This window comes from Cynara cardunculus (assembly GCF_001531365.2).
Source record: "Cynara cardunculus var. scolymus isolate 2C chromosome LG 15, CcrdV1, whole genome shotgun sequence".
Taxonomy (NCBI): Eukaryota; Viridiplantae; Streptophyta; class Magnoliopsida; order Asterales; family Asteraceae; genus Cynara; species Cynara cardunculus.
Genome location: NC_037542.1, coordinates 6,809,791 through 6,820,667, shown reverse-complemented (window position 1 = coordinate 6,820,667; position 10,877 = coordinate 6,809,791). Strand labels below are relative to the sequence as shown.

Here is a 10,877-nt window from a genome sequence, read left to right as displayed (position 1 = left end):
ATGACTTAGCAGGGATTTTGGGATGAGAGCTACGGAGATGACAATATTGAAGATAACTCATTAAGTCATATTTTTGCTAAACTTTTGATGACTAATGTAGATATGATGATATTTTGGGACCGTATTTTGAGACACGTTATCTCCGTTTGTGGTTATGTAATTATCTTTTGGTAAATTTTATTAGCCCGCTCTGTTTTATATAGCACATGCTGGTTTTATTCCAATTGTGACATCACCCGTCTTTGACCACGCGGGACGTGGGTGTTACACGACCTTTAAAAAATCTTGATGGATAATTTTACCCCTCATACTAACTATAAATAAGAGTCGTTACCGTTTTCATATTAATCGTACCAATTTGTAATGTGATCAAGATCTAAAGAGAGATTAAGCAAACAACAAGGGTGGTGCCTGATTGGTTTGAGTTTGGCTCCAAAGGTCAAAAGTACCTGAAGGTTCCAGGTTCAAATCCAAGGAGGAATAAAAATCCCTTGTGGCCATGGAGGTTCAAATGCGGTGACTCCAGGCTATCTGCAAAGCAGGTAGCCGTCCTGAGATTAAGCAAAGAACATATAAATTCATATAACAGTGATCATCAGTTGATCCTTATCGACATTAAAAGAAGTAGTTTGTCATTCCTTCACGACAATCCGATTCTATGATCATACTTCTTAATGATACATTCAACCGTCCAAATGTAACTTAAATCCCGTTAAACTTGATAAATTACATATAAAACTTGTCAGAAATCAAGATATTACTGCTTAGTGTCAAAAATATATGATTTTGGTGTCATCTACGAATGACTCGTGAGTGATTCTCGTGGAGGTACGTGTCTCAGGAATGTTGACAAACATTTTTTTATCTTGAATTTAGTAACCATCTTGCAGAGGTTTTTAATTAAATTTGGACTAAAATAATTATGACTGTAAAAGTGTAACGTTTAACTGATTGAAAAAAAAATGCAAAAATATGATGGTGTGCAATTGATATCGAAATCATGCCTTCAATGCCAAACTCAACTCAGATTTTACAATTCGAAGAATTTTTATATTTCATAATTTATTATACGTATGTATTTTTCCATCTAACTGTTACATAAATGTTGTGGTTTAATTATTACTAGTTGTGTACCCGCGCAATGCGGCGGGAGCCATAAATTTTAACGATTTTGAAGTTCCACTGGTTTTATAAGATAAGATTTAACGATGATATAGGTTACACTTGGTCTTTACATATTAATAAAATTTGAATAAATAAGAGTTATGGTTCCAATTACAAACTATCAATGAAAAATATTGTATGACAGTTTAAACTCCAATATATTTAAAATCCAACAAATTTAAACGACTCCACAAATGTGTTCGATTTACAACAAGAGCAAAGAACCAAGAAACTTGAATTTTAAGATAAACACTCAAAACCAATAAAGAAAACTACAAATTTGACATATTATAAGCCATGAAAATACCAAAAAGGACGGGTTTTAGAATGAAATTTCAACTGTTTACTCTCTTTCTTGTTCAGAAACTCAGATTAAGGTTGAATTAATACATGTATATATATATATTTCAAAAAAACCCAAGAACATATTAATTCAGAACATATTATACAGTGCAATTTGAACAGCCTAACCCCAAAATATATAGTATATATATAAATAAATAACTATAAAAGTATAAATTGTAAATATTAAAAATATTTTTTCACAATATATATAATATATAATAATATAATTAAGTCAAAAACTATTCAATATTGGACTCATTTCGAAGGGATTAACGAGACGATTATAATGGTGTAACTTTTTAAAATAAAAATGTATTTTTTAAACATGTTTTAATTGATATACGATTATGTATATTAATTTGATAGAGGTTTAAAATGAAACATTTAAAAGTAAATGACGTAAAGTAAATTAATTAACTAATTATATGGGATAAAGTGTAAATTTTAAATCATAATTTAAAAAAATTGGTTGTGAGAGGGTGAGTGTATGTGAGAAAAGGAGGAGATGAAAAAGTAGTATAAAGGGTATCTTGGTCATTTACTATTTTAAGACTTTAAGACTTTTTTACTAAATTTGCTTAATAAGATAGTATAGATAAAATTCAAATACGTGTCTGTTTAAGCAAATATTATTTTGTAAAAGCATATACTTTAATGAGTTAAATGCATGAAATAGCAACATACTTTTATAAATTTTCTTATTATAACATTATACTTTTGTTTTTATTTATTACAGCAATGTACATTCAAATTATTTTTTATTAAGGCATCGTACTTTAAAAAATCTACCCATAATAGCAATGACTAACATGTTACCTTTTAAACTGGTTATCCCATTGACTTTTTTTTGCTTGTGTGGCTTTAATGAGGTGATGTGAATGACATATTATTTTGATGACTTAACTAAAATAAAAATAAAAACCTATTTCAAATTATTATTAGTGATTTTCATTTTTCATTGCTATGATCTAAAAAAATATTTGATTTTTTTTTAATTTTTTCTTATTAAGTTGCATGCAAATCAAATATTCTAGAGTAAAAAATTTCTTAAATAAATATGAAACATTATTTTCGAGATATATTTTGTTTGTAAGAAAGTAACACTTATTATTTTATGTTGTTCAAGTAAATACATATATTTTAAAGTTCTCTTTAAAATGTTAACGAAATAAATTGTGATCTATAATTTTTTAATATTGTCATATTAATAAATATTTCAAAAATTTCTAATTAATTTAATATATTTATACGTCGAGTAAAAGTTTTTGAACAAATATAATATATTATTTAAAAGATAATATTTTTTTTAGTAAAAAAAGAACAATTCTTATTTTTTTTTTCAAAAAACATATATTTTTAAAAAAAAATTAGTGAGATAAGTTGTGTTCTACTAGTTTTATTGATATTGGTATATTAATGAATAATTTAGAATTTTTTTAATTCATTTAATATATTTATTAAATAACATGTAAAATATCTAAATATTAAAATTAAAAATACAGTGTTTAATAAGAACCAATAGATGCTATAATAATTTTTTTTTAAAGTACTATGATGTAGTAAGAAAGTCACATCACTATAGTACATGTGAACAGCTTACATGAGCAATGAGGTGACATGAAAACTTGATATGATGGACAAATTTAAATCTAAAGGTTACCCAAAGTTATAATGGGTAAATTTTTCAAAGTATAATGTCCTAATAAAAAATAGTTTAAAAATACATTGTTGTAATAAGAAAAATTGGAAGTACAATGCTATAATAAAGAAATTTATGAAAATAGATTGTTATTTTGTTCATTTTGCCCTACTTTAATATATATATATATATATATATATATATATATATAGGTCCATTCAAGGGAGAACTGATTAGTTTGTGGTAACTGTGAGATCCAATCTCAACCATAAATCAACGAATAAATTAGAAAATTAATAATTATGGTAGTTTGAGTTAAAATTATAATTATAGCGCATTTTAGGTATTTTTACAAAATTCCTCTCTCCTCTCTCCGACTTCCAATCTCCGGCCTCCGGTGAACATTAATTCGGCAGGTACCAAAGATACACAATGTGATACCCATTGTGATATACTGTGATACCATTGTGATACCAACTATGATACCAATTCAAACCTTAAAAACAAATATACACAATGTGATACCCATTATAATACACATTGTGATACCCATTGTGATATACTGTGATACCGATTTCACCGGAGGCCGGAGATTGGAGGTCGGAGAGAGGAAAGAGGAGTTTTAAAAAAAAATACCTAATATGTCCTCTAATTATAAGTTTAACTCAAACTACCATAATTATCAATTTCCTAATTTATCCGTTGATTTATGGTTGAGATTGCACCTCACAGTTACCACAAACTATTCAGTTCTCATTTGATTAGACCCTATTTATATATATATATATATATATATATAGAGAGAGAGAGAGAGAGAGAGAGAGAGAAAGAGATGTTGGTTATTATACAACCCTTGACATTTGTGCAAACCAATACAACCCAATCTCAACCAATGCAAATGAGGTTGGTTTGCATTGGTTGTACAAATGCGACAGATTGTATTTGAAACAAACTCTCTCTCTCTCTCTACCAATGCAAACCAATAAATTGAGATATTTATGAAAATGATGAGAGTTCATTTATTATGATTTGAATATTTATGGAAGATGAATATGATTCATTAATTATGATCAATACTTTATATTAAGAAATAATCAAAACTTCTATAAAATCATATATTAATCAAATGAAATGAACGGTTGAGATTGAGTTGTATTGGTTGCACAAATGTCATATATATATATATATATATATATATATATATTGTGTTTTTGAATTTAATGCTACTTTGTAGATGTGAATAATTTGTAAACACATGCTTGACGCTTGGTATAATACGGTTAAAAGTGGTTTAGTTTGCTTGGTTTTTGGTCCAAGAAGATGGGATCTTTTTCTTAGCGTCCAAAGTTAACCCTCATAAAGCAAACAACAAAGACTTCCTCAACAGATCCACTTTTTTTGGAGTTTTATGTTTCTTTTGTGATAACGTTAAATTGCTAATGGAAAAATCAAGAGAAATAAAATATCTAAAGGATGCAGACAAAATGAGTTGTTATTTATGGAAATTCATGAATTAGTTCGTCAAAAACTCAGATGAATTTATAAATAGGATAAATTTATTTCGCTATTTGATATAACGAGTGTCTAGTATTGTCACACCCTACCTTCATGTTTCATATATGGAAAAATCAAGAGAAATAAAATATCTGAAGGAAGCAATCAAGGACGTCGATAACTTGTCTTTTGTTTCATATATGCATAATAGCATTGCTCATACTCTCGAGATGAACTATTAATATGAACGTAAAGTCTATGTTCAAGATGGACAGATGTTATCAACACTTAGGTGGTTGAAGGCATACGTCTTTTGCAGTATAGCTTTCTAAAGCACTTTGACGCCATAAAAGTTATGGATCCTGCAATAGTTGAGTATCTTGAAGGTATGCATTTTTGATAAGCGGTCACCGTACTTAGATTGTTGGGAATAAGTAAAATATTATGACAAGCAATTACGCTGAAAGCTTGAACAAGAAAACCAGGGAGGTCAAAACCTTCTCGGTTACTACTTTTATAAGTTCATTTGGTTCACGCTTCAAACATGGTTTTGTGAATGGAGAGATGAAGCAATGAAGCGTAACACATTGTCCAAACTTGTGGAGGCCTATTAGACGGGATAACTCACATATAAAGTTATGTTATGGATGCAATGATGAAGTGACGATTTAACATATACTTGGTTATTCATTTTACACAACAGAGATTTAAAGAGGGTCATATTGCTGGTCTTAACGATTTTATTTGATAATAACACAAATACAACCAATCCAACACTAAGAAATATTTTTGTAGTCTTTTGTCAAGAAACAAATAATTCAGACTACCTCTTATATCTGAATTGTACCTCATCTGGTTCCTATCATTCGGATCTATTAACCGGATTCATCATTCGCTATTCTCATTCGGATTTAACATCCAAATTTGTTATCCCGATATAAACTTTTCAGAATTAATATTTGGATTTAAGTATCTAAAATATTAAAGGATCCAAAGTAATATAATTTAATTAAGGACAAAAAATGTAAAACCTCGTTATGTTGGAATGAAGTGGGAGAGAAACAGTTAGCAGGATTGGACAAATATGTGAAAGATTAAATACGGCACAACCGATAATAGAATTATGCAGACAAACATTCGTAAACCTATAGAGTTTCAAGTTGGGATAGTGTAATGTTAAAAATCTTTCCATGAAAAGGAATCGTTCGTTTTTGGTATTAAAAAAAAGTAGAGTTCGCATTATATCGAACCTTTTGTGATCAGTAATCAGATTGGTGAAGTAGCCCGCACGTTAGAACTTCCAGAGGAGTTGAGTGGCATTCGCAGTACCTTTCACGTGTCCAACTTGAGAAAGTGTCTAGTCGCTTCCTAAAAGGCGATACGTTTGCAAAAAGTGCAAGTGAATGAGAAAATGAAGTTTATAGAAGAACCAGAAGTCATTATCGGTCACAAGGTTAAAAGGTTGAGAAATAAAGAAATCAGTTTAGCAAAGATTCGATGGAGATAACACAAGGGGAAATAAACCACTTTGTCACTATAAGTCACGCCTTGAAAAACGTCTTGACCTCACCATGGCTTCCAAGACTTAAGGCTCGACCTCGCCACCACACCACGACTCACGCTATTTAGAAAATTGACCATAACCCATAAATATGTTTCGTATGGTTTCATTGCCGATATTGATTGTGATCAAGTTGAAGTGTATATTTTTAATAAATCAACTATTGTGGCTAGTTAACTTGCGGGATATAGTCTTGTGAGCCTATGTCGTTTATATTTGATGTAATTGTTTTATATCAAAATGGATATTATTGGACTCTTGTTCTAACAATGAGAAACCACATTATAATAAAAAATCAGTTGATGTGAAATCGACCGACATGAAAAAAATACCCACAAACAGGAACTAACTAATTGAATACTAAATAAGAGTTGAAGCCTAAACATAAACACGATTAACGGAACCGAACGAAAAAACCAACCATGAAAATTAACAAATCAAAACCCAAGTTGTAGGTAAAACCATATCACTTTGTTGTTGCCGTTAGAAGCCCTGTAACTGATGAAATTGAAAGTCTATGTCAAATCGATCGATGATGTAAGTTAGGTTATGGCCTTCTAAATCGTCACCGTGAAGCAAATGGTCAAAAACAAATGTTGCAAAATGAGATGACTTAGGTGATGTTTGTTTTTTAAGAGGTATTAAAGTCTGAAATCTTATTTCATTTCTTATTGATAAGAGATAGTTCTGAAGTCAGAAAACATAATCAGTAAGATTGTTTTTTGTAAATTGGTAAATATCTTAATATAAGCCATTGTCATTTTATACGTACATTCTGGTCCATTACTGCAACAAATTACCAAAAAACTTTATATTTATTTACATAAAAAATTTACCAGTTTAAACAAATACTCAAAATACTAACAAATTGTTAGTATTTTGAGTATTTGTTAGTAACAATACTTTACTATACATTATAGGTTGTAGGTTCTACAATTACAAATTTACAAGTAACTATGGACATCTATTTTAGGGGTGTTTGGCATTGTTTATTTGAAACAACTTATGTTTTTCTATAAAAATACTTATCAACTTATTATAAGTCAGAAGAGTTTAATTTCTTCAAAAACTCTTTATTACCGATTTGATACCGGTATAAGTTGTTTATGCAAACACTCAAAAATACTTATTATCGTTATCACATAAAAATAAGTCAATAAATTATTTTTATAAATAATCTCAAATGCGTGTATAGTTTTGGGACGACATGGATTATTATAAAAAGAAAAAGAAATTTACTCGTGCCTAACAATATTCTCCATCACGGCAGCCCTACGCGACGCGGCTTACGCGGCTTACGCGCCTATATTGCTTTCTTCTCCCCCTCTTTCTCCATCAACGGAATATCAGAAATGGCGACGGAAACCATCAAGCCATCGGTGCATTTGACCAACATCGACGAAGTCAAGAAAGTCTTCAGCCGTTTCGACACCAATGGCGACGGCAAGATCTCTGTTGAGGAGCTCGTCCACGTCATGAAGGCACTTGGATCCAACATCTCTGCCGAGGAGGTGGAGAAAGTGATGACTACCATAGACACAGACTGTGATGGCTTTATTAACTTGGAGGAGTTCGCCGGATTCTGCAAAGGAAACGCCGATGAACAAGACGGAGGGATCAAGGAGCTTGAAGAAGCGTTTCAACTCTACGATTTGAACAAGAACGGGTTGATCTCCTCGACTGAGTTGCATCAGATCTTGACTCGGTTGGGGGAAAGATGTACGGTTGATGATTGTGTGACGATGATCAAATCGGTAGATTCAGACGGTGATGGTTTTGTGAACTTTGAGGAGTTTAAGAAGATGATGTCGAACAATTCATCCAATGGCGACGCCGGACCGTAGAACAGTAAGTTCCGATGCCGTTGTAATTTGCAGTGTAGCCTGCATCTTCTTCTGCTACTTTTTTTTTCTGTTGTAGAATTTGAATAACTCCGATGACAATTTGGGGATTATGCATGATTGAACCAAATTAATGTGATGATGATGTGTAAGATGAAGATGAATCAGATATTAGATCAAATATGGAAGGAATTGGTGTTGAATGGAGTTAATGACACATTCATCTCCGTTGACCGTCAGTTGGCGACGTTGATGGGAGAAAATCTATGTACCTGTTTGTTTATGGCTACACGGGAAAAAAACAATCTCAAAAACAAATAAAAAAAAACCACAAATCATGTTATTTCAGATGATTAATTGTTTTAATAAATAAAGTAATGAATTTTTTGAAATTAGTTAATTAGGCTTTGTTTGTATTTTATAAAAAAACTCTTATCAACCTTTTATATCTGATTTGTTAAGAGATAAGAGTATTCAGACTTAAGCATGGGAATGATCCCCGACCCGTTGGAGAATCCGGTCCACCCACCCCGGTCGGGACTGGGATTCCCTGCTAAAACAGTGATGGGGACGGGAACGGGGATCCCCGTTTGTCTCAAACCGGGGATGGGGACAGGTATGGTACTCCCCGTCTCCTCCTGTACCCGTTATATATATTAATTAATAAATTTTATATAAATCTATACATATATATTATTTATTTTAACTATAGCGTTAATTTATAATTTCCTATTTCCTAATTAGGTTTATAATCTAAAATGTGTAATTTTTTGGATGTTAATATGTAAGTTTTTAGATGTCAAGTCAAAATACAATTACTCGATATGGTTTTATATCACTCAATATCTTTTGATACACGTGAATTTAAGTTTTTTTTATTAAATTAATTTTTTTTGTTTTAGGTTATTAGGGGCTGTTTGGCAGTTGCTGAATGATTTAGTACAGAATAGTTAAGAGGTCAGAATGGTTAAGAGGGTCAGAATGGTTAAGTGCAGAATGAAACAAGGTTGTTTGGTAATTGTTTTCTGAATGACAACAAATTACCATTTTAACCCTTAACAAATTTCAGAATTTTCCCCAAGTTTAGCTACTCAATAGTTATCACTAGGATCAGTTCTTGGCCTCTCTCTCTCTCTCTCTCTCTCTCTCTATTTCGATGATGAGCACCACCAGTGACCAACAAGAGCAATTTTGGTAAAACCCTCGATTTTATTTTTGGGTTCTATTATTTGATTTAGGGTTTCACTCACTTTTGGATTTGGGTTATGTTTTTCCTGGATGAGACGCTACCGATTTGATTGATGGGATTATACGGAGTGAGAGAAGGAGATGAAGGATTGTCGCCGTAGCAGAGGCGGGCCTAGTCGCCGATGCCATTGTCGGAGAGAGGGAATGAAAAAGGAGGCAGGTCTGTGAGATGGAGAGATTGGCGAGATCGTTTGGGAGGAAGAACGATGCGTGGGAAGAGGAGGAGGCGACTAGAGACGAGCGGCGACGTGGAGCGGCGACGTGCAGCGGTGACGAGAGGCGGCGACTTGCGGCGGCGACGAGCGTAGGGTGGGGGTGGCGAGCTGTGAGCGACCGGCGACGAGGGGGTGGGGGGAGGAGCTGTGAGCGACTTGTGAGGAAGGAGAGGACAAAATGGGAAAAAGAATGATCTGAATGGTTGAGTGAGCCCTAGGATGCAAAATGGTTAAGAGGGTTTTGTAACCATTAAGAGGTTTGATTTTTTTTGCCAAACACTCTTTACCTCTTACCGATTAAGAGGTTGGCTCTTAATGTAACCATTAAGAGCCAAACAAACAGCCCCTTAGTTCTTTTATGATGTTGTGGTTTTTTTGTATTAAATTAAATTCATTTTGGTTTTAGATTTATTGAAAATGTTTGAGATTTAAACGTTTATTGTCTCTCACATATTTAATTTAAAATAACTTATATAAACAGAAAAAAATCATCGTTTCCCCATTGAGGATGGGGATGTGATTATATTCCCCGACGGGGACGGTGACGGGGATAGAGATAAGTAATCGGGGTCGGGGACGGGGATTGAGGTCCCCGCCCCATTTCCATGTCTATTCAGACTGTTTGTTTTTTCCAATTTTTCAGAGACACTTATTTCTTATTGTTCTCTTTTCTGGTAAGATGTAAACCAACCTCTTATTTGCCTCTTATTGTCCTTCAAACCCTCAATAACGGCGTTTTTTCAATCGATTTATAACCTTAATCGATCATTTATGTCAGTTGATCCTTACCAAATCAATACTCACCTCTCTCAATTGATGTATTTAATAATATTTAAATGTGTTAAATACCGTTAATGACATACTTTCGTTTAAATGAATGCTAATTATATAATTTAGATGTAAACTTTGTAATGATGATGAATAAATATGTGAAATGGTATAAATGTTATCTATAAATTCAATAATATAATTTTTTTTTATCGGTAAAATAGACAATTTAAATAAATTCAGACGTTTATCAGTTTAAAAAAACAGTCTTATTGATTAAAATTTTAGACTTTAGCACCACTTCTTATACATCAGAAGTGAAATAAGACTTCAGACTTCAGCACCTCTTAAAAAACAAATGTCACCTTACACTCTCTTAATCCACAAAACTAATTGTAACTGGCTAGAAATGTTTTAAAGTTGGAAAAAAAGAAACATAAATTAGTTTACCATTCTCAAGCCGTACGTCATTCAAACCACTCACACTTAACGCCATCAATTCTCCATCTTTTTTGATCTATCTGTGCATTTTCCATGAAATTATTATGAAAGAGGGAGAATCTAAAGACAAAACAAACAAAAAATAGGAGGATTGATGGTAT

At 32.1% G+C, this 10,877-nt stretch overlaps 1 protein-coding gene across 1 annotated transcript; it reads left to right on the top strand.

The window, feature by feature from the left end:
* The first annotated feature begins 7,523 nt into the window (after positions 1-7,523).
* On the top strand, positions 7,524-8,271 carry LOC112527585 (calcium-binding allergen Ole e 8-like). The gene has a single exon (XM_025138307.1). The coding sequence runs from the start codon at positions 7,556-7,558 to the stop codon at positions 8,045-8,047; it is 492 nt and encodes a 163-aa protein (XP_024994075.1). The 5' UTR covers positions 7,524-7,555; the 3' UTR covers positions 8,048-8,271.
* Positions 8,272-10,877: the final 2,606 nt, after the last annotated feature.

Coding starts and splice junctions, on each gene's coding strand:
- LOC112527585 (XM_025138307.1), top strand. CDS start 7,556: ATGGCGACGGAAACCATCAAGCCATCGGTGCATTTGACCAACATCGAC.